At 44.0% G+C, this 16693-nt stretch overlaps 3 protein-coding genes and 1 long non-coding RNA gene across 6 annotated transcripts in view; 2 read left to right on the forward strand and 2 right to left on the reverse strand.

Annotated features, from left to right (window-relative positions):
- The window catches only part of Rgsl1 (regulator of G-protein signaling like 1), a 54725-nt gene extending 50806 nt beyond the window's left edge, over positions 1 to 3919 (reverse strand). Inside the window, exons 1-3 of one of the 3 annotated variants that reach the window (XM_087581713.1) lie at positions 3773 to 3919; positions 2969 to 3144; positions 571 to 653 (exon numbers count right to left, since the gene is read on the reverse strand). In XM_087581713.1, coding sequence (XP_087437839.1) covers positions 571 to 653; positions 2969 to 3068 — 183 coding nt within the window. In that variant the 5' untranslated portion in view covers positions 3069 to 3144; positions 3773 to 3919. 3 annotated transcript variants of the gene reach the window in all.
- Positions 3080 to 16693, forward strand: part of Glul (glutamate-ammonia ligase) — a 65957-nt gene continuing 52343 nt past the window's right edge. The window contains 2 exon segments of the mRNA NM_001393804.1: positions 3080 to 3107; positions 11874 to 11969. The gene's annotated coding sequence lies outside the window, so the exon portion shown is untranslated.
- Positions 7729 to 8736, reverse strand: Rgsl2h (regulator of G-protein signaling like 2 homolog (mouse)). The gene is given in 1 exon segment (NM_198790.1): positions 7729 to 8736. A coding segment is annotated over 1 exon segment (783 nt). The 5' UTR covers positions 8711 to 8736; the 3' UTR covers positions 7729 to 7927.
- The window catches only part of LOC148001690 (uncharacterized), a 104704-nt gene continuing 103698 nt past the window's right edge, over positions 15688 to 16693 (forward strand). Inside the window, exon 1 of the long non-coding RNA XR_015636025.1 lies at positions 15688 to 15799. This is a non-coding gene — a long non-coding RNA (uncharacterized LOC148001690). The remainder of the gene's footprint in view (positions 15800 to 16693) is intronic.

Below are 16693 nucleotides of genomic sequence, written 5' to 3' on the forward strand. Positions count from 1 at the left end.
GAGAAAATGATGGTCTAAACCCGTTTCTAATTAGAAATAGCTTTTTTTATCTCCTGTACCCCTGGCTGGAAAATCTCCTTTTCACTCCACTGTTTCTAGAACATTTACTGTGAACTAATTATCATGTCTTAAATTAGTTCCTGAGACCCAAGACAATGGCAGAAGCACGGTATCTGGACAGGACATGAAGATTTCGCATTTATGATTTGATTGGGAAGTTCCTGGAGACTTGAGAGTTGGTTCTGGTTCCTGTTTGTTTGCTCAAATCAAATTTCAGGGCAGTCCAAGTGGCTCAGTAGGTGAAGTCAGTATCCACTAACCTCATGTTCTGAATGTGGTCCTTGGGTCTTATAGAGTGGACGGGGAGAACTGACTTCTTACAAGTTTTATTTTGACCTCCACATATGCACTATGCCCCTCCCACATATGCACTATGTCCTTCCCACCCACAAAATAAATGTAATAAAGAAATTTAAAGACAGGAAACACTTTCAATTTGAGAAGGAAATGAACAAAACAGACACTTAGGCATGCAAATGGGACATTTGGATTCAGGCTAAGAATGCTTACCGGGAGAGAAAGAAATGTGTTGAAAAAATCAGCAAATGTTTCATCCTCCAAAAGAATGATAAGGTTTGTAGAACAGATGATTTCTACGTATGGAGAAAAGAAAACAAAACAGCCGATCATGGGGCTGTATCTGGTGGAGAGAACGAAGCTGATGGGTGGCAGACGTGCCGCGCTAAGTCTCAGCACAGTGGCCTTTAGATCTGACCCCTGTGTCCCTCCTCCAGGGCCCTCTTTTCCAGTCTCTCTCTTATAGAATCCTAGCCGTAGGAAACTCACCACCTTACACAACAGCCTGCTCTATTTATGAAGAGATGCAAACCAAGAGGGTTTTTTGTGGTTTTGTTTTTGTTTTGTTTTAACGTGCACTGCCTTTATCTTGTTTGTGGGCATTCGCCCTGTATGCTATTAACAGGATTCCGCTTAGGCCAGACAGGACTCTAGCCTTTCAGAACCCCTTCCACACCCCCAGCCTTCTGCTTCACTCCATCTCCCTTGCTGGCCTCTTTCTACCCACTTCCTCGCTCTCTGGCTAGAGTTGCTCCACAAATGCTTCCCCGGGTGGTGCGGGGGAGAACGGCTACCTGTGTTGCAAGCATGTAACATTAGTGTATCCTGAGTCAGGGTTGTCCTGGTGGGGGAGCAAGGTCTCACTGTTACCTCCACCGTCCTAAATCTGTTGCCTTGCAGAAAACAAGGGAAGGAATTTATGTGTATTCCAGTAGACTTGGCCGGTCTGAGCCCAGCGTTTCAGCTTTCTTGGATACTGACTTGGGCTTGTGAGTCATTTGTTCCTCAGCTCAATTGTGATGATTGTTCTGCTCAAATGAATCACAGGATATGACTGCTAAATATGGGCTGGTGAGATGACTCAGTGGCCGTTAAGGCCCTCGACACCAAGCCTGATCACCTGAGTCAGTGGAAGGAGAGAACTCACTCCTGCTCATTGTCTCTGACCAACACGTGTGTCACACACAGAACAAATGAAAATTGTAAAATAACAAAATACATGTTAAGTGTCATACTACAGGTCTAGCATGAGGCTAGGTGATATGATCCCTTTAAGGCTATTCCAGTTCACCGTCTAAGCTATGATTGATTGATTGATTGATTGATTGACTTTTGAAGCAAGCTTTTTGATCTGGCCTAGAATTTACTATGTAGCCTAAATAATAATAATCAGCCAGCTAGTAGTGATTCACGCCTTTAATCCCAGCAGTTAGGGGGCAGAGGCAGGCAAATCTCTGAATTCAAGGCCAGTCTTGTCTACAAAGTGAATTGCAGGACAGCCAAGGCTACACAGAGAAACCCTGGTTCAAAAACAAACAAACCCAATAATAATGATAATGATAATGATGATGATAATAATAACAACAACAATAAAAATAAAACTCACAATAATTCTCCTGCCTCAGCTTCTCATGTACTCAGATTATGGGTTTGAGCCATCATGCCAGGACTCATCTATGCCCTTTAGACATCAAGGTTTCATGAATATCAAACTGATCGTTTCATCAATGGCCCAACTGTTTTCTGTCACACCCGAGGTTTATAACGACAGAGAGCCAAAGCATAATCTAAGTAACCCAGACTATGCCCTGGTCTCAGAATAATTAGGCATCTGATGAGGAAAATTAATGTCACTGAGTGCAATTTTGAAAACATAAGGAAAGGGAGAGCCTACGACATAGCTCAGCTGGGACAGCCTTGCCTGATACTCATGAAGTCCTGGGTTCAATTCCCCAGCTCTGCATAAATCAGGCATGATGGTGTATGCTTGTAATCTCAACTCCTAGGGAATGGAGGCAGGAGAAGCAGAAGTTCAAGGCTACCCTCATCTGTATACCAAGTTTGAGCTCAGCCAAGACCATACAAGATTCTATACATACATACATACATACATACATACATACATACATACATACATTCATACATACATACATATACACACACATACATATGTAAATAAATAAATAGCACAATTTGAAAACAAAATAGCCAGGCATGGTGGTACATGCCTTTAATCCCAGCACTCTGGAGACAAAGGCAGAGGCAGGCATCTTAGAGGAGGATCTAAGTCTGAGACCAGCCTGAGCTACAGAGTGAGTTTCAGGACAGCTAGGGCTATGTAGAAAAACCTTATCTTTAAAAAAACAAACAAATAAAGCACACTGAGCAATGGCCTCTGACATTTTCCCTCATGATTGATACTAGGCAATGTTTGTCTTTGAATAACAGAAACAGAAACCCAATTAAATATGTCTTCTATCTCCAGGAATGACATCAAAGTCACAGGAGCTGTCACTGAGCGGCCTCTCCGCCGCTGTTAAGGAGGAGGGCGGGCCGTTAGCTGTATGCATTGCTGTATCGAGCTTGGATTCGAACGTTATCAGACACTCACCCGCGTTGCTCATGTTGCCATGCTCCTCCTGACACGGATTGGTTAGGAACAGAATGTGAGCACACAGTGAGGTGGCCGCAGGGTTCCATCCGGATTCCATTCCATCCGCCTCCTCTCTGGTGCAGACCTGAATGTGACGGTAAGCCTCTCTTCCTCCATCGCTGGGAGGGATCCCCCTGAACAAACCAGACCCATCCTATACTCACGTACGCATTGGAAAGGTCTTCCCACGTCTGTCTAAGGTCTCCTCCAGTCACCCGAGTAGTCACAGGACTGAACTTGGCCTGCACCCTTCATAAAACCTTCCTCCCGCCTATGCAGTCCACATAGAGCAGTGGCTGTCAGCCTTCCTAATGCTGTGGCCCTTACAGTACAGTTCCTCACGTTGTGGTGACCCCCGGCCATAAAACCAATTTTTGTTGCTAGTCTATAACTGTAAATTTGCTACTGTTATGAATCATAACACAAACATCCTATATGCAGGATATCTGATATGCGACCCTTATGAAAGGGTCATCCGACTTCCCAAAGGAGTTGTGACCCACGGGTCAAGAACCTCTGACTTAAAGCATCAAGTTTCTGATATCTTGAATCCCCATCTCTGAAAGTTCATCAGGCACTTAGTTTTCATCATCAATTCTTTGTTTCTCTGTCCTTTAAAATTATTTTTTTCTAACACTGATAAGGATTTTCTGTTCTGATAAGGATTTAAGATGAAAGACTGTAAGGCCTTTCTTTATACATCAACGACTTAACCAAGAATGTCTCCCAAACTCCTGAGAACAGAATAGTTCATTATCACACCTAAGAGATGTGGCGTTGTTGGGACTTGGAGACCAGCCTGGTCTACAGCTCCAGGATAGCTAAGGCTACGTAGTAAGATCCTGTCTATACTCCAGAGGAGGGACATCTGGCTTCCACATATCCCCGGGGACACAGGAAGACATATACGACTTTTTAAAAAAAAAATTGAAAATATAAATTACTGTTTCTAGAAATTTTGGGGGATTCCACTGAATACCACAGGTTACCAAGGAAACTGGGATTCCCCTCTCAGGGTTCTTAGTCTCATTAGTAAAAGAATTTAACAACAGACACAGAAGGAAAATCAGAGACACTTTTGTTAATGTTTGAAAAAAAGTCGCAGTTCAGGCAAGTGAGAAATCTAAGCGACTGCCTGGAGGAGGGGAATGGAGAAGAGGAGCGGAGAAACCACAGCTTTCGGAGTCAGGCAGGGAAGTTCAGCAAACAGCTACACAGCAAGTGGGAGGTACCTCCAGAGAGAGAATGGAAAACACAGAAACGCCAAAGAAAGCAGTCTTGGGCTAAAAGAGGAAATGAACGATTCCCTCTGGCATCCCTAGCATGATAGATTTTCTTTTCCCTAAAAAACTCAGTTATTTTTCACACAAGTTATAACGGATTATCAGAGACTAAAGGACCAAGGGGTTACACGCACACGCATGCCCATAGGCACGCACGCGCAGGCGTGCGCACGCACACACGCACCCCTCTAAGAGTACATTAGTTGGATTCTGTGCTTATTTTGTGTTCACACATCTGTCATGAAACAGATCAACGCCACGTTTCTGGATGTTTTCACATTTGCTAACATGTTTGTCCTAGCTTCCTCCCGTCTCTTCCCTTTTTAAAAATCAATACCAACAAGGTATTCAATACCAACAAGGGAGCGTGTGTCTTTCCAGCTCCCGTGAAGATGGCGCCCTCTTGTGGAAGATGAAAAACACTACGCCGTTCTCTCGAAACCTGTAATTTAGTTTTGCCTTCAACCTTGATTAGGATTCTCCAGTGCTCTTAGCGACCATGAAGAGATGAGTGCAGAAAGAGCCTTGTCAGTATTGGAGAGATGGCTCAATGGTTAAGAGCACTTAGTGTTCTTCCAAATGACTCAAGTTCAGTCCCCAGCACCTACATCAGATAGCTCACAACTCCAGGGGCTCTGATGCCTCTGGTCTCCTCAGGCTCCTGCACTCTCATGTAGACACACACACACACACACACACACACACACACACACACACACTTAGACAAAATTAAAAATAATAAAAAATAAAATTTAAAAGAAAGAAAGAGGGCTGGAGAGATGGCTCGGTGGTTAAGAGTTCATTTCCCAGCAACCACATGGTGGCTCACAACCATCTGTAATGAGATCCGATGCCCTCTTCTGGTGTATAAAGGACAGTGTGGTCATATATATTAAATAAATAAATCTTAAAAAAAAAACAAGAAAGAAAGAAAGATCCCTGTTATTTAAATAGCAAGCCTACCTATTTATCTCACTACTCTATCAGATTGCAGCTAGAATTCTTTGTGGCTCTGACATTTATGACCTTACTTAGAAGTTATGTGATAAGAGATACACAATCAGTAATCTGCTACAAGAAATGGGGTCATCTGTATCTGAACTTCAAAGTGCCCAATGCTGGACAAGCCTTAGCACGAGCTGGTTTTGGTGTCTCCCTGTTTAATTAAAGATATCATCTTAGAACAGCTCTGAGACATGAGTAAGCACGGAGTTCAGTTCATGAGATATTAGAGGGTGTGTGTGTGTGTGTGTGTGTGTGTGTGTGTGTGTGTGTTTGTGGTGTTGTATGTGATTTTTTTGTATAGTGCTAGAGTTTGAGGCCTTGCATATGCTGGGCAAGTCCTCTACCACTGAGCTACACTGTCAGCAGTTCCCTCCCTCTTTAAATAGCTCACTGTACAGTTCACGTTGTTTGTGTTGTTGCTGCTTTGGGCCTGGGTCTCATGTAGCCTGGGTTGCCCTTGATCTCCTGATTCTCTTGAGCTCACTTTCCCAAGTGCGAGGATTACAGGTGTGGACCACCTTGCTGTGTGGTCCAGGCTGCCCTCAACTATGGAATCATTTTGCTTCTGCCTCCCAAGTGTTGGAACTACAAGGATGTACCACCATGTCCCACTCCAAAATATGTTCTTCATAAAAAAAGAGTGGGGTTGGGGATTTAGCTCAGCGGTAGAGCGCTTGCCTAGCAAGCACAAGGCCCTGGGTTCGGTCCCCAGCTCCGAAAAAAAGAAAAAAAAAACAACAACAAAAAAACAAAACAAAAAAAAGAGTGATATTGGAGTGGGGCAGAAGTAAGAGCTGTGCTACACCAACAGGAAAATGTGTGGAAGAAAAGTGGGTTCTGAACCTCATGGGTTCCCAATCTCAAGACACCCCCAAAAAAACCCTCAGAGACTGAATCAAAACCTGAAAAGACATCCATGGTGTGGAGGAGAAACGGGGGCTGGGATTGTGATGATTAGGAAAAGGCAGAACCCTCGTGGGGTATTCTAGTGCCCCAGTGGACCCAGCACTAGTTAGAAGCATGGAAATGAGTGTAAGGGAGCCAGAGGCAGCCCTTCCTTCCGTATCAAGGCCCCTCTCCTCCATTCGAGAGGAACATTTTGGCTTAATGATCCTACTGATGCAGGACAAGCCACTGTGGATTGTTGGCCACGAGCTAGAGATCTGAGCACATGCAACGATGTGGTTGCAGGCACAAAGTGGTTCTGGAAATCACTTTCCTCTTAGCCAGGGCTCAGACTTCTCACAAGCTCCTCCCACCCACCCCAAAACCAGAGGATGAGGGTTCCTGACCACCAGATAATTTACTCCTGACGCACCTTGCCTTCTAAACAAGAAAGTTAGCAAGATGGATCAGAAGCAGAGGAAATATCTAGTTCCCCTAGAAACTAAATCAATCAATCAATCAATCAATCAATCAATAATCAACAGAATGACCCTTTGAAAGCCTTACTCCAAGCCTACTTTGTCTAACTGGATAATTTACTCTCCATCTGGAGTGAGGAATGTTCTTCCTACCAAGGCTCTCTGGTGCTTTAGCTCAACTGGAATTTCACTCCCTGGGCACCCCGCTATAGCATTATGGAATATAGGTAGCGCTATAGCATTATGGAATACAGGTAGCACTTAGTGATGTTGGCCCTTTGAGTAACATTTCCCGACAGAATCATTGTGAGACAGAAAAAGCAAGCCGTTAGACTTTATTATCCATGGGAAACAGAGAGGGCTGGGTCTGGTCAAGTCTAGTATTTAGAAACTTACTGAGATCAGTCCAGACAATGGGCTGAGAGGCTGAGGAGGAAAACATGACCATACTTGGGGAGACTGTGACTTTCTGCCACGTGTAGGGACTCTGCATTCTACTAGACCCTGTAGAGGAAGGCACTGTTCACAAGGGTCTGATTTTCACTCAGACAAATCACAAAGTGATCTGAGGAACAAACCAGAAACAGTCCTGAATTTCACATAGCCAAGAAAACGGTCTGGATTTGGAATAAGCATCACGGAAGTCAAGGACAAGAAAGGACGAGGGAATGGTTATTATGATGGCTGGATTCTGACGTGCTAAATGTGGTTTCTGGCTAATATTCTATACAATAACGTAAAGGATGGTTATCAAAAGTTCCAAAGGCAGGATTTACTAAATTCGTTATGTCCTCATGTTGGTGGTGAAGGGTCCAGGGGGGAAGGGTGCAAAGAGGTACAAGTCAAGCAGGTGCTATGGTTGGAGGTGGGGATTGGAAAGGCTTGCGGGGTCGGGGGCGTACTAAGAGAAGGAAGGTCGGGGTTGGGGATTTAGCTCAGCGGTAGAGCACTTGCCTAGCGAGAGCAAGGCCCTGGGTTCGGTCCCCAGCTCCAAAAAAGAAGAAAAAAGAGAGAGAGAGAGAGAGAAGGAAGGTCATAGCTGTGTGATCTCATTTCACGCATCTTTCTTCTGCACCCTTCAGTAAATTAGATGAAAAGAAGCCAGAGGGGAGAGAAGATAAGCCCATCCCCTCACAGTCTGCTCTCTCAAGATGGGGCACCTCTGAAAGATGTCTGATCCTCCTGACAGCTCCCCTCTTAGGGCTTGGCACCCATATGTCTTTGGAGTGTTCAGGCAATCAGAAACCACTTGGGCATGTCCAGGTTCAGACATCAGCACCTAGGTAATGATGCCACAAAAAGGAGAAACCGTAGGCCAAGATCACCAGGAAGGCACCAGAGGCCACGTGCCAGCAGAAGAAAGTGGTGGCAAATGCTACATCGTTCTTGTCATCGTCCATCCATTTGTAGCCAGAGATTGGTTTGTACAGCATGAAGCCTATCTGTATCAGCCAGGAGCCGGTGACAATGTACAGAAAGGCCTTCAGCACCCAGATCAGCAGCACATTGGGAGCCCATAGCTCTACAGTCCCCACGAGGGTCAGCAGGAACATGGCCTGGATGAGCAGCATGTGAGTCTGCAGTTCCACTCCTTCTGTATCCTGCATATGAGACACCATCAGGGGCAAAAACAGATACATGCTCAATGCTTGGGCGCCTTGCTCCAGAACGGCACACCTCTTGGGCAGCAGGTTCTGGCTGACCACATCTGCACACCCACTCAGAAAGAAGGACACGTAGAGAGTGAGATGCTGCCACTGTTTGCGGTACATGAAGTTTCTCAGGTGATGCTTCTTGGTGATGAGTACCAACTGCCAGTGAATGCTGTTCAACTCTTGGGCTACTAAGACGCAAGAACTCAGTATCTTCAGAAAGCCGATGTAGTACATTTGCTGTAACCTTGCCCATCTTCCTTTGCTCCAAGGACGGCTTGGTGGATATTGGACAGGAGAGTTGCATATCAGAGCCCTAGAGAGAAGCACTGCATGATAAAGTCCATAGAGGAATAAGGACAGGCCAGGAAACAGATGACCCTCAAACCCTCCCATGGATCCCAAGGGAGATGTGATCAAAGGCAGAAACAAAAGCAAATGGTCATTCATCCAGGGCTTCTAGAGCATGGCGGGAGCCTCCTAAAGCTTGCTTATAACTCCTACCCATCCCACTGCACCCACCTGCAGAAGGGAAATGGCTCTGGAGGAAACCCAAACTTAGGGTGGGGTGGGTGTCGTGGTTTCCGTTCTGGTCTTCTGCTATGGTTCATTGATAACCAGCTCCCCATTGGCAAACAATGAAATCAGTGTGTCTCCAGCACAATGCGTGGCTATCAGCTGTCCTCACATCCTTGGGCCCCTGTCTTTCTGCCCATCTGTTCTTGGTCCTCACTTTCTTCCTGTCTTGGTCCACTGAGGTAAAATACCATGAATAGTACCAATTACTAGACCGTGTGGCTCATAAACAGAAAATATTTAATTCTAGAGTTGGCTGTTCAAGATGAAGATGCTAGAAGATTCAGTATCTGGGGAGCTGCACTTTCCCACAAACAGCACTTTCTCCCGGTGCTCGCACATCTTCTAAGCAGCAAGCCTGCTCTCTGGGGCCTCTTTAATGGGGGTACCTATACCACTTATAAAGGTTTTGCTCTTATGACCTGATTACTTCCCTGGAGGCCAGCATGGTTTACAGAGTGAGTTCCAGGACAGCCAGAGCTAGATAGAGAAACGCTATTGAGAGAGAGAGAGAGAGAGAGAGAGAGAGAGAGAGAGAGAGAGAGAGAGAGAGAGAGAAGAAAGTGTGTACTTTCTTTGGTAATCATTTCTGTTATGATTATTGATATTGATGATATGCTGTATTGATCTTCATGTCAATTCTCTTGTTGGATTGCCATTGTTCTAATTTTCAATGATACAATATAATCATACCATCTTCAAATCACCTCACTTCCTAATACTATCATCTTGTATTAACACATGGAATTTTTAAAAAAAATGTCTTATTAGCACAGATTAATTATAAATAGTAGCAGGTTTCATTATAGCAGAGACATTATAACAGGCACATAAGATTTCAATCATGTTAATTTCTTCTGGCCTCCTCGCACTTGAGTTAATCTCCCTCTTCCCAGCAAGTCTCATCTCTCCTTTCACGTGTTTTTGTGTATGTGATCTAATGAGTAACATTGGGGTTGTTTATAAGCACACGAGAATTTCTCCACAGAAGCATGGGCACCAGACAGTGGCTATAATACAGAAGAAAAGGTCTCTTCCTCACCAGCCACCTGTAACCCCTCATAAATTCTCAGGGAGGGGTGGGACCTCGTGAGTCCCACCATCTGTCTCTTCTGGGACAGGTAGTTGACAGGCTCACCTTGCAACACATGAATTTTAAGGGATACAAACTTCTGACCGTGACATCCCTAAACCCATAGAATGTAAAGAACTCAGAGAACGTGTACATTACAGTCTATGCTCCTGGAGATTCCTTATTGAGGCCTGGGGCTGTTGCTCAGTGGACACAATGCTTCCTCACATGCATGAAACCCTTTAAGGTAGCAACTTAGTGTGAATTTGCTGTGAAATATCTTCTCTTGTAAAGTAAACATTTATTTAGAATTTGGTGGTCATGTTACCCTTCATGACAGCCAACCAAATACAGGGGATGTCTCAAGTTCTGTTTCACAAATATCTGGTAGACTTCCCTTTTGGTTTATCTGTTTTGTTGCTGTAAAGGATATTTTATTTTAGCCAGACAGTGGTGGTGCACACCTTTAATCCTAATACTCAGGAGGCAGAGGCAGGAGGATCTCTGAGTTTTAGGCCAGCATGGTCTACAGAGCAAGTTCCAGAACAACCAGAACTACATAGAAACCCTGCAGAGAGAGAGAGAAAGACACAGAGAGAGAGAGAGACAGAGAGACAGAGAGACAGAGAGACAGATACAGAGAGACAGACAGAGATGATGGAGACAGATCTATTTTATTTGGTAATCATTGTTGATATGAAAAACTATAATTTTGAATTGATTTTCATGTTGATTCTCTTGTTGGATTGCCTCTGTTCTAATTTTCAATGGTTTAATATAATCATAACATCTTCAAAGAATAGAATGCATTTCCTTCTAGAGGACTTTTGTTTTTCCTTTTGTATCTTGTGTGATTCCATTTGTAAAGTTCAAAAGCCACACAAAGATAAATAACGTGAGAAACATTTGGAATAAAGACTCAAGAACATGGTCACCCCCAACAGGGGAAGGAGGAGAGATTTGGAAGGGACACAGAAGACATTGAAAATATAATATTTCGGCTGGGGATTTAGCTCAGCGGTAGAGCGCTTACCTAGGAAGCGCAAGGCCCTGGGTTCGGTCCCCAGCTCCGAAAAAAAGAACCAAAAAAAAAAAAAAAAGAAAATATAAATATTTCTCTGCTGTTAGAGTTAGCGGTGTATGTGAGGCCATGGATTGGGTCACATTGTGTAATTTAGGTATTTTCTAGAAATATTATATATATACTCAATATTTTTTAATTAGAAAACTAGGTAATACTATACATGTAAGCAATAGTTAATATCTGATAAAACTACTGTACAGCAAGAGAGAGTTCTTCAAAATATCAAAATTAGTTTTGTCCTAAGGCATCAGCTGTTATGATGTCACTTATAATAGGCTCTCAATAGGTGCTCTCTCTCTCTCTCTCTCTCTCTCTCTCTCTCTCTCTCTCTCTCTCTCTGTCTCATTCATCCATATATAATGGGGAAAGAAGAATCATGATAAATAGAATTTTCCTCCTACCCACCCTAACTGCTTACCACATGTAAACAAGTGCTCTACCACTGGGCTATATTCCCAGCCCAAGAAATTCAATGCCTTCCATTGCTTAAACAGGATAAATTTAGCCAATATTGACTTGAGGAATGTGTTGGGCAGCTTGCTAGTTATTTTTTTTTATAAATGTTTTCTTCTTAAATTTCAGTCTTGCTGCTCAACCCAGGCTTACATGTACTTGTCTCAGACACCTATGTACTGGGTTTAGTGGCAGGTGCCATCTTGCCCAGCTCCTCACGGCCTATTAATCAACACACTTTCTTTTCCAAATAACTTCCTAGTTAGTTCCTCTACTTTATCCTTGCTTACGTCCTTTGTTTGGGCATCAACAACTCTGTATTTATTAAAACATCTCTCAATTCAAATCTCCCTTTATTGCTACTTCTACCACAGCCAGGTGAGCTTTGAGGAAGGAAAGCTAATCACGCCAGCGCCGGCGCCTGATATGAACTCTTCAGTGACCTTTTGAATTTACCTGGGGCTGCACAGGTAAGATCCACACTTGAATAACCATCACCTGCTGACTTGGCCGCTCTCATTTCCACTTGCTTTCCATGAGGGTCTGAAGCTCTAGGTTGGTTCGTTTATTTCTGTCCCGGACTCATTCTGCATCTGGGAAGCTCTGCTTCCTCATCTGTCCTTTAAGGCTCGGCTTAAGACCTGCTTCCCCCCCCCCCCCCCCCGAGCTGGACAGGACATTTCTCTGTGCAAACTGTAGATGTCAACATCATTGCTTTTGTCTCACAGTTTCATCCCATTTATTTACTGGGAGATCTTAGCACGAGTTTATCCTCTTGGGCTCTTTAGAATCCAATCTAAGCCCGGAGGTCATGAATGATAAGCAAGTAAATTACCAGGTGTCATAAAACGCCACATGATGACGTTCTAAAGACAAAGCAGAGACATGCGGATGTAACTGAGGAGGGGAGGCTTGCTGACAGCAGTCCTGAAACACAGAGACTTTAAAAATAAGAATCTGCCTGACTTCCCCTAGCGCTGCCTAAGCACAAATGCTTTATTCAGGAGAAAAATTCTGTTCCCCAGAAGTGAGCTCTTTTTGCAGAAGAGAATTTGTCAAGCTGTCAACTTCATCTGCTGTAGTTCTTCCATGGGGCCGTCCACTTATCTATGTTCCAAGGCAGTGTGGGACTATTTCAGTTATTCCTACTGTTACAGTCGCCAATTAATCAAATCGATCTGGCGGTGGCGGTGAAGGCAGCCACTGGTGGCACACATTCCTCCATAGCCACCCCAGTGTTCTGGGTTCTCAAATGAAACACACACACACACACACACACACACACACACACACACACACACACAGCTCAATGGCTGGGTCACTTCTAAAGGTACGCTTAGCTAACACTTCCCCTCCAATATTCCCGTGTTATTATTACTAAAATCTATAACTCATCTTTGCTGCCCTAGACCCAATCAGGGGCCACCTAGGGCTGCTCTTCCCTGCCTCTTACGTGATTGGTTTGCTCGGGCCTGGTCCTTACACATTTCTTATCCTGGCTGTTCTGTCTCCTCCTCTCCGTCCACCATTCCTTGCCTGGGAATCCTAAACGTCCCACCTGTCTCCCTGCCCAACCATTGGCTGCCAGCAACTTTATTTACCAATTAAAACGAACTGGGGGGCAGGGACCCTACCCCAGGGGAAGAGGGATAGGTAGAATCACAGACCAGCTGAGTCCAAACCTGCATTTGACCAATTTCTCTAGTTGACTCAGGTGCACAATAAATTTGAAAAGTCTTGATTTTGGTTTTATGGTGGTGGTATAGTTGGAACATACACATGTGATTGGTTCCAATGGGAGGAATCAGGGTAATCCTTACAAAGCAGTTGACATTTGCTTTGAAATTAGAGTTGAATAGATGGGCATCTGGTAAGGGGGAGGGCAGTAAGGAAGTGTAGGAGACTTCTGGTGGTAAGGATTGTTGAGAGAGGGTGCAGGGCAAGAGATCACATTGGCAGAATAGGGCCAAAGTTTTTCAACAGTTCCCAAATTTCTCTCTGGCATAGATAGCACTGCCCAATAGGTAGGTCCCATATAGCCTTGGCACCCACCTGTGTGATGAGTCCCTCTGGGTCCTTGTCACCTGACTTCCTCGATAGTTGCTGACCAGTGCATGGGTGAGGAAGCCTCCCAGCTCCTCACCCTCAGTGACCCCTCAGGGATAAGGGGCTAATGTTTGCAATCAGCTTTGGGTACCGAGTCTCAGATCTCATGCCAGGCCATCTGGTCCCTGGCAACAACTCTGAAGATGTGGTAAGATGTGGGTGCAGGATCCACGTGAATTCCAGGCAGCCCAAACAGCCTATGGGAAGGAGGTTTCTTCCCATGTGGATCATAAGGGAAGCTGACTCTAGAGAAAGTAGTTAAAAGATATGTATGTAAAAGATATGTGTGTAAAAGATATGTATGTAAAAGATATGTGTGTAAAAGATATGTGTGTAAAAGATATGTGTGTAAAAGATATGTGTGTAAAAGATATGTGTGTAAAAGATATGTGTGTAAAAGATATGTGTGTAAAAGATATGTATGTAAAAGATATGTATGTAAAAGATATGTGTGTAAAAGATATGTGTGTAAAAGATATGTATGTAAAAGATATGTGTGTAAAAGATATGTGTGTAAAAGATATGTATGTAAAAGATATGTATGTAAAAGATATGTGTGTAAAAGATATGTGTGTAAAAGATATGTGTGTAAAAGATATTTATGTAAAAGATATGTGTGTAAAAGATATGTATGTAAAAGATATGTATGTAAAAGTAGTTAAAAGGGAATGCTTGCCTGGGCTCATGTGCCCCTTCCAACCCTGACAGCCTAGAGTTCTGGCATTGCCTGGGCTCATGTGCCCCATCTAACCCTGACAGCCTAGATAGAGTTCTGGCATCATCTAGGCAATTTTGGGAAGGTCTTCCATTTTTCTCTTTGTCAAAGTGCATTCCCTCTGAATTCGCTAATTCACTTACGAGTGTCAAAATTAAAACATTCTTCTCAGAGACATCGTCTCCACCTAGATCACACAGGAAGTGTTTGCACTGGGGAGTCCATACGGGTACCTCTGGGGGAAAGTTTATTGGCTAATGATATGTTAGCTATTAACCATCTAGTGAGCAAATATATCACTTTTCTTCATAAATATTAGAACTGAAACTACTATAGTATTTGTTTGAAAACAGTATGTTCTGGCCAAGTATTCTGATGCATGTCTTTAGAAGAGTCTGATATTTACTGATAACGAAACAATGGAAAGTTCACAGTAAAGTGTATCATTAACAATTTTAACATTTCACAAAGCTAAACGCTCTATAGGAAATATTTCATTTGTTCACACAAATCTATGAGCTAACGAATCTTGGATGATTTGGGCTATAAAATTTTCACTGGCTTGAGAAATTTTTGTTGTTGTTCGTTCTCTTTTCTTATCGTTTGTGTTTCAAGCCAGGGTTTCTCTATGTACTCCTGGCTGTCCTGGAACTCACTCTGTAGACCAGGCTGGCCTCAGACTCACAGATCCTCCTGCCTCTGTAATCTGAGTGCTGGGACTAAAGGCGTGTGCCATCATCACCTGCGGATAATTTCTTTGAAAGCCAACATTTACTAACTTAACAAGACTTCAAGAGAAAACATACACTCTGAGCTGGCTGCTCCGGAGGAAGAAGTGATTACGAGCCAGGTTATTTCTAGCTTTTCTCTCAGTTAGTCTTACTGACCTTTGTCCTCAGACCAGCAAGCATCAGTTTCAAGATGCTTCTAGATCCCACACTCTTACAACTTTATTTTACATAGGTGTAGTTGTCTTTGCATAGATGCATTCTTCTTCATATTCCTCATATACAGGATAGGGAAAAGACTCACACAGAGGCCCTTTAGCCAATTACCCCTGCAATTTCTCTGACAGGGTCTCCATTTTACAGCTCTTCCTTTTATACTACCAACAAGGGAAAAAACATGACTGACCAGGTGAGGCCCTTCCCTGCCACAATATGTAGGGTTATCGTACTGGCTGGGTTTGTGTGTCAAATTGATACAAGCTGGAGAAAAAGGAGCCTCCCTGGAGGAAATGCCTCCATGAGATCCAGCTGTAAGGCGTTTTCTCAATTGGTGAACAAGAAAGGAGGGCCCCTATGGGTGGTGCCGTCCCTGGGCTGGTGGTCGTGGGTTCTATAAGAAAGCAAGCTGAGCAAGCCAGGGGAAGCAAGCCAGTAAGTAACATCCTCCATGGCCTCTGCATCAGCTCCTGCTTCCTGCCCTGTGTGAGTTCCAGTCCTGACTTCCTTTGGTGATGAGCAGCAATGTGGAAGTGTAAGCTGAGTAAACCCTTTGCTCCCCAACTTGCTTCTTGGTCCTGATGTTTTGTGCAGGAATAGAAACCCTGACTAAGACAGTTATCATGATGCTGGATAAATGAAAATTATTACTCTGAACCAAGTTGATTTTAAACTTAGAATCTTGTGCAGCAAACCACAGTTTTCAAGGAGCTCCCATGGATTTCTGTCCAGTCTGATCGTCGTAACAACTGCACTGTGTGAAGGGTGCCCCCTCTCCATGACAGCGGAAGAGGCTGGGTTTAAGCCTGAGGGTCAGAGGCTTTCTTTGTGGGGATTGCTCTACTTCATGGCCGAGGCGTGTCCTTTCCACCATGAGTGAATGCCAGCTGACCCTCCTTGTGGATCAGCTCTGTTATGGGGTGGACAACATATATAATAATAATTATACGATTGTGTGGTCATAGAAGGAAGTCTCCAGTAACATAGAGGATAATCAATCTTTTTGGGAAGAAAGAGTTTGTTAGAGATGTGATCTTCTAAATTGAGGTCCTATTGGGGTAGGGTGGGGGCCCCGATCTGATATAACTGGCATCCTTATTAAAGGAGAAGATCTGGATATACGTCGAGAACACACGGGCCAGCACGCAAACAACCCGGGTGATATTTCTGTGGCCTTTCAGAAACGTACCTTGCTCTCTTAACTCTTGCCTCTGGAACTAACAGTAGCTTCCTGTTGTCTCTCGGTCTTTTGTCCCTTATTCAGCAGCCCCAGCAAACTCAGGGGTCAGAGCTATGTAGTCAGTTGGGACCCATCGCAGCTGAGGATGCACTGTCCTCTGGGAGCCGCCTCTGTTTCTGCAAGCATCCCCTAAACCTGGCCAATCCGGTGCCAGGATTTTCATCTGAAGGATCCCTGCTTGACATTAGT

This window comes from Rattus norvegicus, chromosome 13 (genome assembly GCF_021556685.1).
Source record: "Rattus norvegicus strain SHRSP/BbbUtx chromosome 13, alternate assembly SHRSP_T2T, whole genome shotgun sequence".
In the NCBI taxonomy this organism is placed as follows: Eukaryota; Metazoa; Chordata; class Mammalia; order Rodentia; family Muridae; genus Rattus; species Rattus norvegicus.